The sequence below is a fragment of the Sturnira hondurensis genome, unplaced genomic scaffold (genome assembly GCF_014824575.4).
Source record: "Sturnira hondurensis isolate 20B ecotype Veracruz unplaced genomic scaffold, ASM1482457v3 Scaffold0022319, whole genome shotgun sequence".
Classification (NCBI taxonomy): Eukaryota; Metazoa; Chordata; class Mammalia; order Chiroptera; family Phyllostomidae; genus Sturnira; species Sturnira hondurensis.
Genome location: NW_028094950.1, coordinates 2509749 through 2527208, shown reverse-complemented (window position 1 = coordinate 2527208; position 17460 = coordinate 2509749). Strand labels below are relative to the sequence as shown.

Here is a 17460-nt window from a genome sequence, read left to right as displayed (position 1 = left end):
TGAGCCAGCATCCGCCTACTACCACCCTTGCCTGCTTCTGCCCCTCAGATGCGGCCTCGGGAGCTTGCCCCTGCCGGCTCCGGACACAAGCGCTCCGCCGTCCGCGAGAGTGCGCTCCGGGGCGGGCTCTCCACCGACACCGGCTCGGCGAGATAACCGCGGCAGGGGAAAGAAGTACAGAGCTCCCACCCCGCCCCCGGCTCTTCGCAGCCCGCCCTCCGGGCTTCTGGCTGAACCACAATAGGCCCGGTAGCCCGTTTCCGTTAGCCCGACCCCTGGCAGAAGGTCATCACTGTCACCAGATGAACTTCGGGCGCCGCTCCCGCGCGGGAGTCTCCTCTACGCCCCAGGGCTGCCCTCGTAGCTCCTGTGCTGCTTTAGGATCTGGGCTCCCGCTTAAGCGCACGCTCCGCGCCCAAACCTTTGCTCTCCGAATGTCGGTCCATGTCCATCTGTCTTTCCGGCCTGCCCTTGCCTGCACTTCCAGTCGCTCACTCTCTTCCCTGTGTGTCCCCTTCCTTGCTCCGGCAGCCCGCTCCGGTCTTTGGGGGCTCTGGCAGGTGGGGAACAGACGAACAGGTTATCGACAACGCGACTTCGTGGCGGCACTTCGCGCCCTGCCTGTGGCCTCCGTGCGCCCCCTGTGGCCTCTCACTGCGCGGTGGCCACCAGTTCGCGGCACCGACGAGCAGGGCCGAGCCGTTCCGCAGCCCCACCTCTGCAGTCTCGGGCACCAGCGGAATGGGAGCGGGGAGGGGCGGGTGCTTCTCTGCAGAGAGTGGGGAAGAAGCCGAGCGGGCGGCGGGTACGCGAGTTTCCCCGGAATCTCCAACTCCGGAGGGCGCGTTTGGCTCCGGCACGGCGTGGGCGGAGAGGGGCTCCGTGGGGCAGGGAGGCGGGGCCTCGTTTTGTGCGGGAGCCGCGGGCGGCATCACCCGCGCGTCCAGAGCAGGGGTGCGGCGGTCCGGCGCGCGGGTGAGGGAAACGCCTGCCCCGGACTGCGCGTCGGGCGGGTGTAGGGGGCGCGGCGCTGCCACTGGAGCGTTCGGCAGGGGGCGCTGCTCCGGGCGTCGGGCGGGGGTGGGGTGGGAGAGGCGGGGGGGCGCTGCTCGCTGCACACGCTTCCCCCATTATTAAACACTATGTTCAAAAGGCGCCGGGGGACTTCCCGGAGCCACGGAGCCCGCGCCGCCCGCCCGCCCGGCCCACGGAGCCCATGGACCTGAGCGCGGCCGCCGCGCTGTGCCTGTGGCTGCTGAGCGCCTGCCGCCCCCGCGACGGGCTCGAAGCAGCCGCGGTGCTGCGGACAGCGGGGGCAGGGCCGGCCGGGAGTCCGGGGGGCGGCGGCGACGGGAGGACCCTGGCCGCGGCGGCGGGCGCCTCCGCTGTCCCAGCCGCCGCGGCTCCCGGGGCGCGCGCTTCGCGCCGCACCACGGGCTCGGGCTTCAGGAACGGATCGGTGGTGCCGCACCAGTTCATGATGTCGCTTTACCGAAGCCTGGCCGGGAGGGCTCCGGCCGGAGCAGCCGCCGCCTCCACCTCGGGCTCTGGCCGCCACGGCCGCGCGGACACAATCACCGGCTTCGCAGACCAGGCGACCCAAGGTACTCCCGTCTCTACGGCGCCCGTCCATCCCGTCCAGTCCTAGGCGGAGGCCGCCGCCAGACCCGTGCCCCTGCTCTGCTCCATTCAGGGTGCGGACCCCGGCTCAGCCTCAGGTGTTGAAGGAAACTTCGCCAGGGCCCACGCACCCGAACTCACTGAGCCTGGACGGTGGCGAGAGCCACGGCAGGTCGGGGGGCCGGGCCCCGGAGGGCTGAGCCGGTCCCTCTTGCCGGGTGGCCCGGGCCTTGCCGCCGGCGGGTGCCCTCGAGGGGGCAGGCTGAGTCGGAGATCCGGAGAAGCCAGAGGAGGGGGGACCTGGCCGAGAGAGACTGAGTTGTGGGAGCGGCGGTGGCCGCTTCATTGCGGCCATCGCGGCAGCTTGCAGGCTCCAGGGCGGGGGTGGGGGGTGCTGTGCCAACTGGAGGTAACTCGGGGCACGCGAGACAGAGGCAGGCATCGGACTGAAGCAGATGGGCCCAGAGAGGCTGGTGGCAGCCCCAGGTACGAAGAGGGCCCTTCTCAGCAGGCTGCGATAGGGTGCAGGTGTGCAGCTACGGGTCCCGCACCGGCCCCGGGGGCCAGCGGAGGTCGGGGACTCGGGCTTGTGGGGCGGAGAGGAGAGCCAGCGACCGCGCCCGAACGCAGGCCTCTCCCGGACCAAGCGCCCCACCTCACTCGGGGCCAGGCCCTCCAAAGGTAGGACGAGGGTGAGGCCCTGGAGACTGCGGTATCATCTGGATTTTATTAGTCTCTATTGATGCCATTAAAGCAGACAGATAGGGGAGATTTAAGCAATTTCGGCCTTAATTCTAAACAGCCAGAGACCCAGCATGGAAGGCAGGAGGGAAAGGAGGCCGAATGGGGCTGAGAAATAAGTGCTGTTGCAGATGGGCCCTGCCCTGGAGCGGCGACCCAAATCACCCCCACCCCCACCCCCAGTGCCCCTCCCTCCCCAACACAGCGCCTACTCGCAGATTGCTCTACTCTGGATGCAGAGACAGTCCCACCTCTGGTCCGGGGGGAACTCTCCAGCACCCGTTTAGGCTCCCTGGACCGGATGCTCACGGGAAGCCCGAGTCCTGGCACACAGGCCGGGAAGCCCCAGCCCTGATGCTGCCGTGTGGCTGCCAGGCCACGGGCGAGCTGCGGGGTGCAGGGCCTCGGCTGGCAGAGGCGCCAGGTGCTCTTTCTTTGGTTGTGTCAGGCCTACCAGAGCCTCGACCAGAGCTCAGTCCTTTCCTTGGGTGCCAGCTTGGCTGGCATGGCTGGTTAGGCTGCCTCTCCTTCCCTCTGGAGGGAGGGGATGCAGCGGCTGCCCCTTGAAGCAGGAAGAGGCTGCAGGGCAAACTGAGCTCCAGCAAGCAATTCCCTGGGGGCACAGGCGGCGTGGCGCGAGTGCGTGGCAGGGAGGAGCATTTGCCCATTGCCTGTCCTGCCTCCCTCTCCATCCTGAGCCTCACCTTGGAGCAGGGCTGCCTGAGGTCCCCGGAGGCCACCGGCAGCGCCCAGACTTCGGTCCTCAAGAGCCCAGGGCCCGCGTCCGCCGTCGGTGAGCAAATCTCTGCTGGTGGGGGGAGTCTGCACAGTCTGCGTGTTTGGGGCAAAATGAAACCATATGACGCTCTTCAAAGAGAGCTCCTTATCTGCTGTTTGGTGGAATTTCAACTTTTTTTTTCTGGGCCCCAAAAGGAAAAAGTGCTCAGGACCAGAAATAAAACGCCAAAGCCTGAGATAAGTCATAGCAGAGGGAAAGAATACGCCAGCGGAGGGACTGGTGGGTCCTGGAGGCGAGACCTAATTTGGCGCACTGTTCTCCCTGCCGCAAGGCAGTCTCGCTGCCCCAAACCCTTCTCAGAGGGTCCCTTGCACTCCTTCGCCGCCTTCTGCCCTCCGTCGGAAGTCCAGGAAACACTGGGAGAATGTGATCATGGAGTTCCCGATCGCGACCAGCAGCGCTCACCGCTTTGAGACTTGATGTCTAGCCGGACCCCTCTCTGGGTCTCAATTCCCCATGGGCAAAGCGAAGAAGCTGGGCTCACGAGAGGGTCTCTAGACCCCTGCCGAGGCGTCCCCTTCTGGACGAACAGCAGGGCCCCAGCTTTCATGGGCTGGTTGGGATGTTCAGAGTGAAGGAGCAGAGTTTTGGGGAGAAGAATATTTCCTTTTGTACATCCGGGACGCGGCGGCTCTCCTGGGGGCAGGCAGGGCAATGATGAACAGACTCAGTATTGCGCGGGACCTCGGTCAAACTGTTGGCCTGGCCTCCGGGCCTTGGAAAGGACATACGACTTCCGATGCGCCCACAGGCCTCCTGGTCTGTGAGCAGCCGAACCTCTGGCTCCCAACACAGTCCCCGCACATCCGTGGCTCCCGGGCAGGCAGCGGAACAGCAGTGGCCTCACATCCGTCGGAGAGGGCTGCAGGGGTGCGCTCCTGGTCTCGTACCCCTGCAGTAAGTGTGTGTGCGTATGTTGTAGCGGTGGAGGGACTTTTGACTCAATGAACCAAAGTCCGGTCCCAGTGTTCGGGAAGGCTTCCTTCCCGCTGGACCGGAATAGCGGCTGTCCGGCTGGGGCCGAGACGTCGGGGCAGGCGCTGGCTCAGGCAGGCCTTACTCTTGCCGCCCGGTTGGGCCCTTTAAGAAGCCCCGAGGCCAGTACTGCGGACTTGGTTTTCATTTGGCTCTTTTCTCTCTCTGTCTCTGCTCGCCCTCTGCAGACGAATCAGCAGCGGAGACCGGCCAGCGCTTCCTGTTCGACGTGTCCAGCCTCTCCGACACCGACGAGGTGCTAGGCGCAGAGCTACGCGTGCTGCGCCGCGCGCCCGCGGAGCCTGAACGCGGCAGCGCGATTCCTCCCCCGCTGCTGCTGTTGTCCACGTGCCCCGACGCTGCCCGCGCGCAGAGCCTGCTGCACTCTCGGTCCGCGGAGCCTCTGAACGGAGCGCGCTGGGAGGTGTTCGACCTGGCGGAAGCCGTCCAGCGCCACCGACGGGAGCCGCGCGCAGCCCGAATGTTCTGCCTGTTGTTGCGCGCAGTGGCGGGCCCGGCGCGGAGCCCGCTGGCACTGAAATGGCTGGGCTTCGGCTCTCGGGGCGGCGGCAGCGCGGCGGCGGAGGATCGCGCGCTGCTGGTCGTCTCCTCCCGAACGCAGAGGAAGGAGAGCCTGTTCCGGGAGATCCGCGCCCAGGCCCGCGCGCTCGGGGCAGCGCTGGCCGCGGGACAGCCGCCGGATCCGAGACCCAACACCAGGGCGGCGCCTGCTGTCATGGGCGGCCGCAGAAGGCGGAGGACCGCGCTGGCCGGGGCTCGGGCCTCGCAGGGCGGCGGCGGCGGCGGCGGCGGAGCAGGCCGGGGCCACGGGCGCAGGGCCGGGAGCCGCTGCAGCCGCAAGCCGCTGCACGTGGACTTTAAGGAGCTGGGCTGGGACGACTGGATCATCGCGCCGCTGGACTACCAGGCCTACCACTGCGAGGGCGTGTGCGACTTCCCGCTGCGCTCGCACCTCGAGCCCACCAACCACGCCATCATTCAGACGCTACTCAACTCCATGGCGCCCGAGGCGGCGCCGGCCTCCTGCTGCGTGCCCGCGCGCCTCAGCCCCATCAGCATCCTCTACATCGACGCTGCCAACAACGTGGTCTACAAGCAGTACGAGGACATGGTGGTGGAGGCGTGCGGCTGCAGGTAGCGAGCGTGCGGGGCCGGGGAGGGGCAGCCGCGCCGAGGACCCCCTGCTGAAGAGCAGCCGTGGGCCGGGCCTGGCACCGAGCGCGGGTGCAGGTCGGACTCTGGCCCCGCGCCCGCGTGGAGGAGAGAGAGCGCGCGCTCACGCTCACACCAGCTCTCACACCCACACACACTGGTTCACTCATGCACCCATTTAGCGTGACTACCCCCAAAGCCCTGGGTAGAGATGACCCGACGCAACCGAATGTCGTCGCCGTGCGTACTCTGCCGACAAGTTACCGTTGCTCCCACTGCCTCCTTTAGGGGAGACAGTGGTGTTTGTGTTAATGTTAAAACAACAGACACTTTATCCGGTAGGAACAGGTTAGGGGATTGCGGGCTCCAGATGGGTGAACTAAAGGGGGCACTTGCTTAAGTTTTATCTCACCCCTTCATGTTTCTGAGTGTGGGGCACGGGGGCTGGGTGGCTGAGTTATGGGTGTTGCCTCTGTGGACGGACGGACGGACGGGGCCTTTGCTGAAGGTTTGAGGCGCCCGGAGGCCGTTCATTCTGGGAAGGAGCCGCTGCAAAGGCCTTATCTATTTTCTTTGACTTTAAAAATGGACCGTGCCCCTCAGTTTTGAATGGGTTTGTCTGAAAAATCACATCGTGGAGCCTTCAAGAGTTCTGCGAAGGTCAGCACTGTTATTTTTTGTTGTTGTTAAAAAAATCAGTTCTTATTGGGAATGACCTAGAAAGCAGAAAAATATTTTCCTTTGAGGGGGAGAGTGAAATTGGGAAGAGGTTTTAAAACTGCAAGGCTGATGTGACACGAAACTGGGGAGGGTGCGTCTGCTAGGTCCTGCCAGGCCCGTGGGCTGGGCAGCCAGGGTGGTGGCAGTGCGTTGGGGCACTCAGGAGGAAGCGAGCGCAGAGTCTGGGGCGGGAAACCTAAGGCTTCTCCTGGAGACCTGCCGGGAAAGTTTCCGAGGCAGCTGCTGGGGAGGCTCTTAGTGCTTGAAGGAGGCAGCGTCCTGAGCGTCCTGGGCGGCTGGCCCCTGCGGAGGACACAGGCGCTGCGCGCAGCTCCCTAGGGGCGCAGCCCCTCCCACGGCGCGGCACCAACTTGAGCTTGAACTTAGCCGGCAGGACTGTGTCGGCTTTAACCCGAGGTCACTGTGCTGTAGCGTGACAGTGACGGGAGATGAAACCACACAGAAGTGGGTTTCTGAGCTTTCAACTCCCGGAAACCCAGCGGTTCAGAGCAAGAGGAAGGTGCCCCCCCTGCCCCCCACCCCCTTTCTCTGGCCAGGGCGCCTGCGGGTGGCTGTGGTGGCCCCTTCCGAAGGTCTGGGCCTTGATGTTGGGGAGCAGAGGTGGAAGGCTATCTTCCAGTCCCTGGATTTTGTCCCCAAAGGGGCTTGTTGATGGTAGGATTGTCTGTCCACGTGAAAGGGAGCTCACACCGAGACAGCCTTCGTGGTTCTATTTGGCTCGTTTCTGCCGGGGAGTCCTTTGTGGCCTTCGTGGCCTGTGTAAGTGGTTGGGCCAGGGGAGGGAAATGAGCTGGGGCCCCCCTGCTGGGGGCTCTGAGGGCCCCTTTGGGAGCCCCCGCAGCCCTGCCAAGCGCTCCTGTCCTAGGCTGGGCTGGGTGCTCCCTTTCAGGGTCTCCCTCCTTGTCTGGATGCTGAGGTCCAGGGACCTTTAAACACATTTTAATTCTCAGTGATTACATTCGGGAGAGAGAGAGAGAGAGATGAAAGGTTTAGGTACAGCTAGTTTATTTAAGGGCCTCACCTGAGGCTTTTTTATCCTGCAACATTCCCCCAAAGGAAAAGAAAACACATGTATAATGTGAATTTATAGCCACCCTACATGGGTGGCTATAAATAACCAGAAAATGCAACAGTCTCTTCAGGTTAAAACCCCCAAAACTCCCCGAGTGGCTGCTGGGTTGCCCCTCCATCCAGTCTCACGGCCTGGGCTGAGATGCCTGGTTACACCGATGGGTTTTGCCAGAGAAGCCTCACTCTTTCTTTAAACTCTGATTTTAATAATGATTGCTGGGTGATTGTTCTGGTCTCTATCACAGTGAAGAATAAAAGGGGTGATATTGGAAGTTTTAGAAAGGAGGTAATGAAAAATGATAGCTAAATGTTATTTCCAAGAAATCCTGGGGTATTTACTATCTCTGGACAAAAGCAAACATTTTTATACTTTTTTAGGGTCTAGAAAAGAAACTTGGGGGTGGGGGAAGAAATGTCTGAGACTTTCATGGCAGGAGCAAAGATCTCCACTTTCCTCGTTTTCTCCTGATGACCCCTTCCACCAAGGGGTGCAGAAGTAGGTGTCTTCCGGCACCCAGGGCGGGGGTGGGGAGGCTCATTGGCTGGGGACAGTTCTTCCCAAGGCCCCGATGCCTTCAGGGTGTCCTTTGCCTACCTAGGGAAGGCATGCCTCTGGATTCCCACCGGAGCTGCCTGGAACCAGACACGGGCAGCCGTGTCTGCTCCGTCCTCTGACATCGCTGAGTTAAACGTAGGAGGACAGCAGAAGGGCCGCCCGGGGGCAGGCGGACGGGTTTTGGCTGCTGAGATACAGCTGTGATAGACCAGCGTTGACAAGGTGTGGAGAAGGGATCCCACCAGCACATTTGGCAGGGCCCTGGACTGTCTGTCTGTCTTCTAGGAAATGAGTGGGGCTGAGCCAGCCAGCCGGGAGCTGCAGGCCCACGGATGGGCGAGCTGGCTGCTGGCAAGTGGAGGAAAAGGCACTAGAACTGTCAGTGAAGGCGCTCGCCTGCCTTCACCAGAGGATTCCTCCTGAATCGAGGGAGAGGCTTTCATCTCGTTGGGGAAAATGGCACTACTGCTGAGAACATTTCAACCACCCCTCCTGCTGGAGAGGAAGGTGGGCATCCCAGCCTGGGGAGTGCGGGGCAGGCCAGCCAGGGTCCCGGGGGCTGAGGCTGTGCTTGACAAACACCAAGACAGCCTGGTCACTGCTGCTGGAAGCCAGACCTGATACTAAGGGGGACCCCACACTGGCAGGCAGCCATGTCCCCCAGTGCCCGAAGGCTTTCCAAGCAGGGGACTGGGTTCTCCCAGAGGGTGGAGGGCTTTGTCCCCTTATCTTGGTGACGCAGGCTTGAGCTGTGCCCCTTTGTCATGCACATGCTGCCCTGCCCCCCCCCCACCACTGTCCTGGCATTGTATTGCTGAGGTGTCATGGGGAGGAGAAGCCAAGCCCCCCACACGCAGAGCAGTGATGTCTCACAGGGCAGTCTCGGGGGTGTGGCAGGAGCCGGAGCCTTGCTCTCGGTGCCCAGAGTACCGCCACCCTGTGGGTGAGCTGGGAGAAGAGTTCAAAGCCTACCAACTGCTTATCCCGTCCCATGTGGTGTTCACACTCAGGGCAGAAAACGACCAGGGGCTGCAGTCGGTCTGATTTCCTTCTTAAAGCAGGGAGACCACGGGATTCTTTCCAAGGGCGGCTCACACACAGAAACAGTCAGACTCCCCCCCCCTCCCCCCGCCCCGCGGACCGGTGCTTGAATCTGGTCTCCAGAAAATGAGGTCGGGGGACAGAGAGTGCTACAGCTGTGTCTGGGCCCCTCAGGTTGTTGGGGGCCTTGCTGGCTCCCCTGAGACCATGTGAGTTGGGGTTACAGAAGCTCCCCCAGGCTGGAAAGCGGGGCCTTGTCAGTGGGGCGCCAGGTAGGCCTGGGGTGGGGGTCGGAGGCTCTGGGGAGCATCAGTCTGTCAGAAGGAGGGAAGGGCCCACAGCGCCTTCTCAGAAAGGGTCTGGGTTGGGGAGGCAGAGTCTGTAGACAAGGAAACCCAGCAGTTGGAACAAGCCGGGAGGGAGTGAGAAGTAACTAGGTCCCCTCGATGGGTGTCTGAGTGGCACTCCCGTCCCTGCCCTCTGTGGGCTTCTGCGTGCCCAGGAGTGACCCTGCCCCACAAAGCCACCTGCCTGCCTCCAACCTGAGAGGTCACTTCTCTCCCCGGAGCTTCAGCCTGGTCCCAGGGTCCCAGGATTCTGCACCCAGAATCCTTCCCGGGGGCTGTTCCGAAGGTTCTTGTCCGAAGGCTCGCTTTTGGAGTTCAGAGGCAGAGCAACTGTGGCCACTCCTGGATGAGGCCCCCTCCTGCCCCCGTGCCAGGGCCACCTCTCAAGTGTTGCAGCCCTTGCTTGTGTGCGTCCCTTGTACTCTCAGCCTCTGTTGGTGCTTGGTGGATGCCGCTTTGATTTCCACCCGGGGCAAGGCAGGTGCAGGCCTGGCCAGGCCTTGAGGCTGGGGCTCAGCTCTCCAAAGCCAGACCTTGGCTGTGTCCCCAGTGAGGGGCACTGCCAGCCCAGCTCCAGTTCTGCGTGCTCACACGGTGATAGGTAGGGCCACCTGGGGCTGGGACTGTCCTGGGACCAAGTCCTGGGAGGGCTCCCCACTCCGGCTGGTGCCTCTGTGCGGCAGCAGAGGAGAGAATAGCCTGTGCCTTCTGGGCAGCCCAGACAGGGACCTGGGGCTGTCCCGAAGGGTGGACTGCTCCACCAGGTCCCCAGCAGGTCTCCACCCCCTGCTCATCGGCCTCATTGCCCTGGCTATGTCCGGTCCAGCTTCCAGGGGCGTGAGCCAGGCGGAGGCGCCAGAAGAGCTCCGCTTTCTCTTCTTTCAGATGGCCTGGAAATGGGGGCAGAGGTTACCATGGAGAAACACTAGAAAGGGGACGTGGAGAATATGCTATTTCTACTTTCTCAGACAGCTGGGCCTTTTGCACCCAGAGCCTTCTGGCCACTCAGGCTGGAGCAGGCTTCTCCCCTTGTGCCGGGCTTTCACTGGGGTCCAGAGCACGGAACTGCACAAGCAGGTCCCTCGCAAGGAGGTTGAAGGTGAGAGAAGCCTGTTCTCGCCAGGAGGGCCACACTGTCCGTCTGCGTGGACGTGGCCTCGGGGAGAGGCTTGGGGGTCAGCTTCCATTGCCCAGGGTGGGAGAGGGGGCTGAGGGCTTCACACCTGCCATGCGGGCTGCATTCGTTCAGGGTTCAAAGATGTTTTCTGTCCCCAATGTTCGCGTGCTGGCATCGCCACAGTCACAGGTGCAGGTGCTGTGCCTGCAGCAGGCCTGGGACCTGGCCCTGGGATCTCCCAGGCGGCGAAGGTACAGGCTGGTGCTTCGTAGCAGCAGGAGCCATCGTCACAATAGAGCAACCCGGGACGGAGCAGTGGGAGGGGTGCGGTCAGCGAAAAGGTGTTTGCGTGTCACAGGTCACGCTTGTATGCAAAAGTACGCAGTCAGTGGGCGATGGGCAACTCCCTGTGCTATGTGGACCTCCCGGGGCAGCCCTGCTCGCCCCTGGCCACAGCTGTGCAGGTGGACGGAGCACTGCTTTTTCTCACATGCACCCCTCCAATGGCTAGAGGGCCGAGGGGTCCCTGGCTGCTCCTGAGGGCGGTGCTTCTGCCGTCCGGTGAGTCTGCTGGCAGACCGCTCAGTGCACTGGGCTCTGACGCGAGGCTGGCCCTTTTTCTTTTGCCTGATGAACTTTCTTCTACAGAGACTTTTATGATTTTTTCCTAACAGGGTGTGAAATAAATTGTCTAGAAAAGCAAGGAAAAGCTCGGGCAGTAGAGACCCGTGTGGACGTGGCCGGCCGTTCGCGTGTGCCTTTCCCTTCTCATCCCTCCTCTGAGCGACAGGCCGTGGTGAGGTGGTGGCTGTGGGCTTGGCTGGCAGGAGGGCCCGGGGCTGTCTTCTGCGCAGAATCACCGCCGTGTGGCCCCAGCTGACCAGCGCTGGCACCGCGCATGCCCCCTTGCTCCATCTAGCAGTGGGCACTTGGCAGCCCGAATCTGGAGCCTCCCCAGAACCTTCCAGGGCCGGGGTGTTCTTCTGGCTGACAAAGCCCAGACGCCCTGTAAGGCTTGTTTGTAGGAGTCCTGCTGGCCTGGAGGGGAGCACACTGCTCCCAGGCACACAGGCTTCCCTGGAGGCCGCTCCCAGGACCACAAGCTGGGAAGCACAGCATGCAGGCCAGTGAGCTGGGGGTTGGGGAAACTGCACACAGTGGGTACCTGTTGTCTGTGCTGCCTTACCACCGAGCCTGGCTCCTCTCAGACCCACACACAGCCTGGATTTTGCAGAGGGGTGAGTCGGTCTGGGACGCAGGGACGAGGTTGGTGAAGGGCCTTGCTTGTCTGCAAGTTCCTCTCCAGGGACTGAAGGCTGCCAAGAGCAGGAGAAGATGCATGAGTCCCAGTTTCCTCTGTGGCTCAGGGCGGCAGCAGCTTGACTTGAAGTCAGCAGGCTGCTGGAGGAAGGGGTGTGCCCACAGACAGGGCTTATTTCTTTGCAACTTAAATATAGTTCTGGGTCAGGCCCTGTCATAGCCAGGGCGCAGCGGTCAGTGCAGCATTCCGTGTAGACAATGATAGTCTCGTTTGGGAAGAACGCAAGCTTGGGGTAAAAACTTCTTTTCTGGCTGGGAAATGCTCACGTGTCCTGAGCTGGGAACAGAGACTCTGGGAAGGGGACTTTCTCTGGCATCCTCCACCTCGGACATATCCCAGATAGCGCACCAGCGTCTTTGGGGTCATTGTTTTTCTTGTGTTTTTCTTTACACTGTGGTGCAAACAACTCTTTCGTTTTCTGCGACAAAGAATCAGCCTTGTGTCACGTTGGCTGGAAGTAGCTTACCCCAAATGAAAAGTGAATGCATTTTTTACAAGGATTAAGGTGCTGACTGTAACCTGCACAGCAGTAGGTGACCATGAGGGGTTCTGAAGCTTTTTATCTTTTTCTACAAAGTATGTAAAGAAGCAGCTCTTCTCCCGGGGAAAGTCTGTCGGCGCAGGACTTGGGTGGGCAGGTCCCCCAACCCCTTAACAAGCACGTTTGCTGGACTCCAACACGGGGATTTCAAGGAGGTGGTGGCAGTGGTGACCCAGCTCAGTGACATGCCCATGCCCTTAGCTGCCATGGACAAAGTTAATTATCTGGGGGTGGTTAGGAGTCCCCTTGCTTTTGCAGTGACGCTCGCTGTTTTTCAGCTCGGCTCGGGAGTAAGAAGCGGGAAGGCGGTGCTCTGTAAACCCTCGTTTAACCCAAGCTGAAGTCTCCTTTGGGGGCAGTCTTCCGGAACTGGTTTGGCCAGAGTGGAGCTCCGAGGCCTGGGGGGCTGGAGAAGGGGTTGTCTCCCCGCTCCCCAGCCTGGCCTGCCTGGTAGCTGACGTTGTGAATGCTGCCCGTGCCTGGGGCCAGCTGGCAGGGTGCGCTTCGAGGGCAGGTACAAAGCCACTGTGTATATGTATTCCCAAGTTTAAATAGATTTGTACATACCGACATGTAAATGAACTGTAAAACAGCAGTCTACATTTTTCTGACAATTACATAGCAGTATATATTTGTTACACATGCGCGTATATTCTTCCTTAACCATTTGGACGTTGTGTACAGATAAGTTGATTAAATATTTTATTGATAAAACGCCTCCTGACCAGTCTTTGGAGAACGACTTTTGATGTGTTATTTCGTGTGAGATCTGCGTTTCTTCCTCAACACCGAGAACAGTTGTCAACCATGTAGGTGTTGGGAATGGCTGCATTAAAACGAGGGGCCTGGGAGCCTGGGCCCGTTCACCACTCTTCACGCTGATCATCCCCCCCTTGAAACGCCTCAGGCTCTGATGTGGCGATGTCCCCCAGGAGGGGGAGCTCAGGTGTGGGGCTTGCTCCCTGGGTCTCATGTGACTCATGGGACACAGATAGGACCCTGTGCACAGCCTCACACTGCATGCTGCCCTGGGAGGGGGGATGAGTCAGCCCGGGTTCAGGGGAGAAGAGGCCAAAATGCAGTGGAAAACACTTTCTCTCTGGAAAATCAGCACCGTCGTCACTTACAGGGAGCCAGTGTGGCCGCTGCCAGCAGCGGGGTGGAGGGTGTTTCTGTGCGCATGCCTCTCCTGTGCTGTGGGGACCTCTCTCAATGCGGAATCTCGAGTGGGCCCCGGGCACAGGCAGCCAGATCAGGCCTCCGACCAGAGCGCAGCGGGGCCGATGAGGGAGGAGTTTGGGGAACTCAGCAAAGCCCCACCACAGGCTGCACGAGGGCCCTTTTGCTCAGTACTCTGGGGGACGAGTACCGAGGTCTGCACTCAGTGACAGGAACTTGGAGCCTTCCAGATCTCCCCCAGACAGCGCAGAGGACCCCCCGCTGGGCTTTCCATTGCTCTGCGGCCCTCACAGCGACCTTCTCCTGCAGGTGAAGGAGAGCGGTTTCACCTGCTGCTCCCGTGTTTCTGGGGGAGGGGCAGTGACGGCGCTGCCGTGGCTGGGTGATGGCAGGGACTTGCCCTCACACTGACTTGTTACCAGGAGCAGCTCCAGGGGGTGGGGGTTGGGCCAGTATGACCCAGCGCGCCTGGCCGAGCGCGGTGGCACCACCGTCCTCTGTGCACCACCACCGTCCTCTGTGCTCCCATGTTCCCGGGGGTGTTACTGCCGGTCCCTGCGGCCACGTGGCTTTCTCTGGGGAAAAGCTCAACCGAGTCTGCTCCCTTCCTGTCCCTTCACTTCGTCACTACTAATTAAAGGAGTTTCTTTCTTTGGAGTAACATTTAAGTTCACCTTTAACCAACTCATTCAGTACGGACAATAAATGTGTAAGCTTTGTGATCCTGCCATCGCAAAGTGTGGTCTTATCCTGCTTTGATGATACTCATCCTTGGTCAGTTCTTCGTTTTCTCATTTTTCAGTCTCTCCTTGGCCTACCCCGGCATTCCGTGGTCAGAGGGTTACACATCTGGTGGAGAAGGGGTAGTTATAGGGAGAAAGGAAAGTCGAGGGTGGCATTTAAGAGCTCCTCCCACTTTCCAAACTCGGACCGCATATGTCTACAAGACCCTGCAATGCCTGGGTCTCAGCACTACCAGGAGGCCACGAAGACTGGCTTCTCCACTCCCCCTGGTGCTCCCCGGTGCCTGATGCCTGCGCCCTTCCAAGTGGGCGGGGGAGGCAAAGATGAGCACCTCGTGGGTGGGGCTGCCTGACCTGGGTGTGGGTGCACTGTGCTCCTGTACCCCGAGAATGCTATAGACTCTTCTCAGGAGGAACAGTGATTGGGGACAAACCTGTCCACTGCAGCGTGCCACCAGCACCCCCCTGGGGCTGTGCGTGTTTGCTGTGTCCTAATCACATGCAGGTGCGCGGCCCTGCAGCCTCGGCCAGTAGGAGGAAGCCCAGATTGTCCGTGTGGAGCCTGAGCCGGGTGGATTTGTGGAGGCGGGATCCCAGCCCCTCGTGGAGGGAGGGGGGCCCTGCAGGTGCACCCGCACCCCTGGCTGTGACGGACGCCAGTCACAGGGTCACATTCCCATCCCAGGGAAGAGGAATTTTCCCATAGACCTACCCAGCAAGGGAGTCGGTCCCAACATGGGAAGGTCAGCATGGGCCCCTCGGCCAGCATGTCTGAGGAATGCAATAGAAAATGAAAGTGCGGCACTGTCCCAGCGCAGTCTCCCGTGACTGCTGCGATTCCCACTTGGGGTGCTGTGTGGGGTTCGCACACACAGATGATGTCCATGTATTTGCTAGCTGCTAATACCCAACCCACAGAGGTTTTCTAATCACAGGAGAACGGGATAGTTGCAGCCAGAGAGGACAAGAATGAGTCATGATGTACAGTGGCCTCACTTTCTTGCCGTCCTCTGGTGCCAGAGAGTGGACTGTCCATGCCCTGGAATCTGACCCAGCCGTGCGCAGCTCCGCTGGGAAAACCCTGAAGCGGTGATGGCAGGCCCCCCGCACACCTGCAGTTACATATTCAGTCCCAAGGGACCAGGACTCCCTGGGACATGATTCCCTGCCAGTCTGACCGGCTGAGAATCATGGTTTTGAGAGCTTGCCTTTTGGGTGTGGTAGGAACCTTTAAACTTAGATAACAAGAGGTATTGACTAGTCCACACGGTGGGCCTATCCTACGAGCTCCGAGAACCCAGAAATGACTGAGACACAAGTCCATTTCCTAGGGGGCCCCTTTTAAGGGCAGGAAGGGGTCTTGGTGGTGGGAAGGCGCAGGCGGGTAACAATGTAGTTCCTGCAATAATGGTAAATGCTTTGACCGAAGCCCACTGTGGCCTCCAGGAGGCAGCAGGGGGCCCAGGACAGGAGGGGATGAAGGCGGGCTCTGGAGGAGAGGACTCCATTAGAATCCCAGCAGTCACTTGGTAGCTGCGAGGTCCTGAAAGCCCCTCACCTATGCACCTGCGTGGTCATCTGTGAAGTGAGTATAACCACGACCTGGCAGGACTGTGAGGCCTACAGGAAACGCCGTGAAAGTGTAGGGTGAGGGGCAGGTTCTCTCTCTGGCCTCGTGCTTCCTTCCCCAGACCCAGCCACGGTGTCCCCGTCTTTCTGGCTCTAGGAGCAGCCTCCTCCCTCCCTGTCTCTCCAGGGGTTGGCTTTACAGAGCCAAGGCAGCCAGAGCCTTCTCTGACCTCACCAGTCTTGCTCTGGAGGCCGCTAGTCTGGTGGAAGAGGACAGACCCGGGTCCCGCATCTGCTCCCGACACCTGGACCGATGTGATCATTCACCTCTCTCTCTTTGGGGCACAGGCAGGAATCTCAGTCCCTGGGAAATGGAAAGCTTTTCTGTCCTCAGCGCCCCTGCAGGTCAGCTTCAGCCTCACGCCCCAGAGGTGTATTTGTTCAGAGAGCATGGGTAGTTTCACCCATAGTTCCAGCCACTGAGGCTCCTGAAACCCCACCCACAAAAGGAAGGAGGAGCCAAGCACATCCTCTCCTGCAACAGGAGGCTGGGAGCAAAGGTGACTCTGGTGTGACATGAGACACGCTCGGCTCCCTGCACCTTTTCCGCGTGGACTGTAAGCCAGTCAAGGTGATACTGGAGCGCGGTGGGCCATGTGTTCGAGTTCTGCACGGCCCAGGGCTGGACAGCGGAGCCGGGTGGGCCGGTGTCCCCTCCCCCCACCGTCCCCACCCGCGCTCCCCAACATGAACCGGAAATGCTAAGGCTGCAAGAACCAAGTTGCAGGCTGGGTGAAACGACGCAGAAGCCGAGTAAGATAGGGTCCTCCTCTGCACCAGAGGGAAGAGAGGGTAAAATAAAAATAAGTTTGCTCTCACTTTCCGTCAGGTAGCACGTTATAGAGCACTGACTGCAAGCCAGGCAGGATGCTCAATGTCCTATGCATGACCTCATTTGCCCCCATTTAAAACCAACCAACCAACCAACCCCCTCCTCAGATCCAAAATCCAGTAACTGAAGCAAGTGCTTTCATAGATGAAGACAGGGGGGTGGGGGTGGGGGTCACGGGGGCTGTGGGAGAGGTTCAGGGAGGTGAAGTCGGTGTAACATCACAAACCCATTAAATGACAGCCCTGGGATTTGAACCCCCATCTTCATTTACTGCTTAGAAGAAACTCGCTTCTTGGAAAAGCAGCAATGAGAGCCAGACAAAAATGGAGAAAGCATTTAAAAAATAATCATTTTTATAAATTTCAAAATCATCTCAAATTTACAAAACAGTTGCAAGTAAAATACAAAGGACAATTCCCCCTCTGGACCATTTGCGAGTGAACTTGACAGGCTGCCCCCTCGCCCCGGACACTTCGGCGAGTCTTCGGTAGGAACCCGACGGCCACCTCCTCCCCCACATCAGGACCACTGCCATGGGAAAGGGAACATCTCCTTCTCCTAGCTCGCCTTCAGACCCTTTCACACGTGCAAACTGTCCCAATAGTGTTTTTGTAATGAGAACCTTGAATCCAGAACCGGGGGTCGTGTTACGTTGTCCTGTCTCCTTCAATCTGGAACTACGTTTGAGTTTAATACAGCACAGGGTAAAGAAAAATCAAGGCTTTGACGTCACTGGCCGTCTAGGGGTTGAGTGGCAAAGCAGAAGGCAAAAGGTGAGAGGGCCCTGCCTGCCTCGGGCGTCAGCCACGGGAGCCATGGGCTGGCTGCCCTGGAGACCCTGTCCCAGGGTCCAGAGCAGACTGAGAACCACCGCAGGCACTGGTCACACCCCAGTTTAGGACTGTCCTTCATGCTGGCCAACCCCAGGTGAAGTTAAATCTTTGACAAGGGCCATCCAGGCAGCTGACTGGGACATAAGACAGAAAATGCTTCTGGAAAAATAGATTTCACCTACTGCTCATCAGTCTCAGCCT

General features: G+C 60.2%; 1 protein-coding gene across 1 annotated transcript; it reads left to right on the top strand.

Moving 5' to 3' along the window:
- The first annotated feature begins 1216 nt into the window (after nt 1-1216).
- GDF7 (growth differentiation factor 7) lies at nt 1217-6388 on the top strand. The gene is made up of 2 exons (XM_037035433.1): nt 1217-1604; nt 4324-6388. Exons 1-2 carry the CDS (start codon nt 1217-1219, stop codon nt 5292-5294), a joined length of 1359 nt encoding a protein of 452 aa, XP_036891328.1. The 3' UTR covers nt 5295-6388.
- The last annotated feature ends 11072 nt before the right edge of the window (nt 6389-17460 follow it).

Bases quoted from the DNA above. Each gene is read 5' to 3' on its own strand.
- GDF7 (XM_037035433.1), top strand. From the start codon at position 1,217: ATGGACCTGAGCGCGGCCGCCGCGCTGTGCCTGTGGCTGCTGAGCGCC. The intron at 1,605-4,323 runs GTACTCCCGTCT...CGCCCTCTGCAG, and splicing joins CGCAGACCAGGCGACCCAAG to ACGAATCAGCAGCGGAGACC.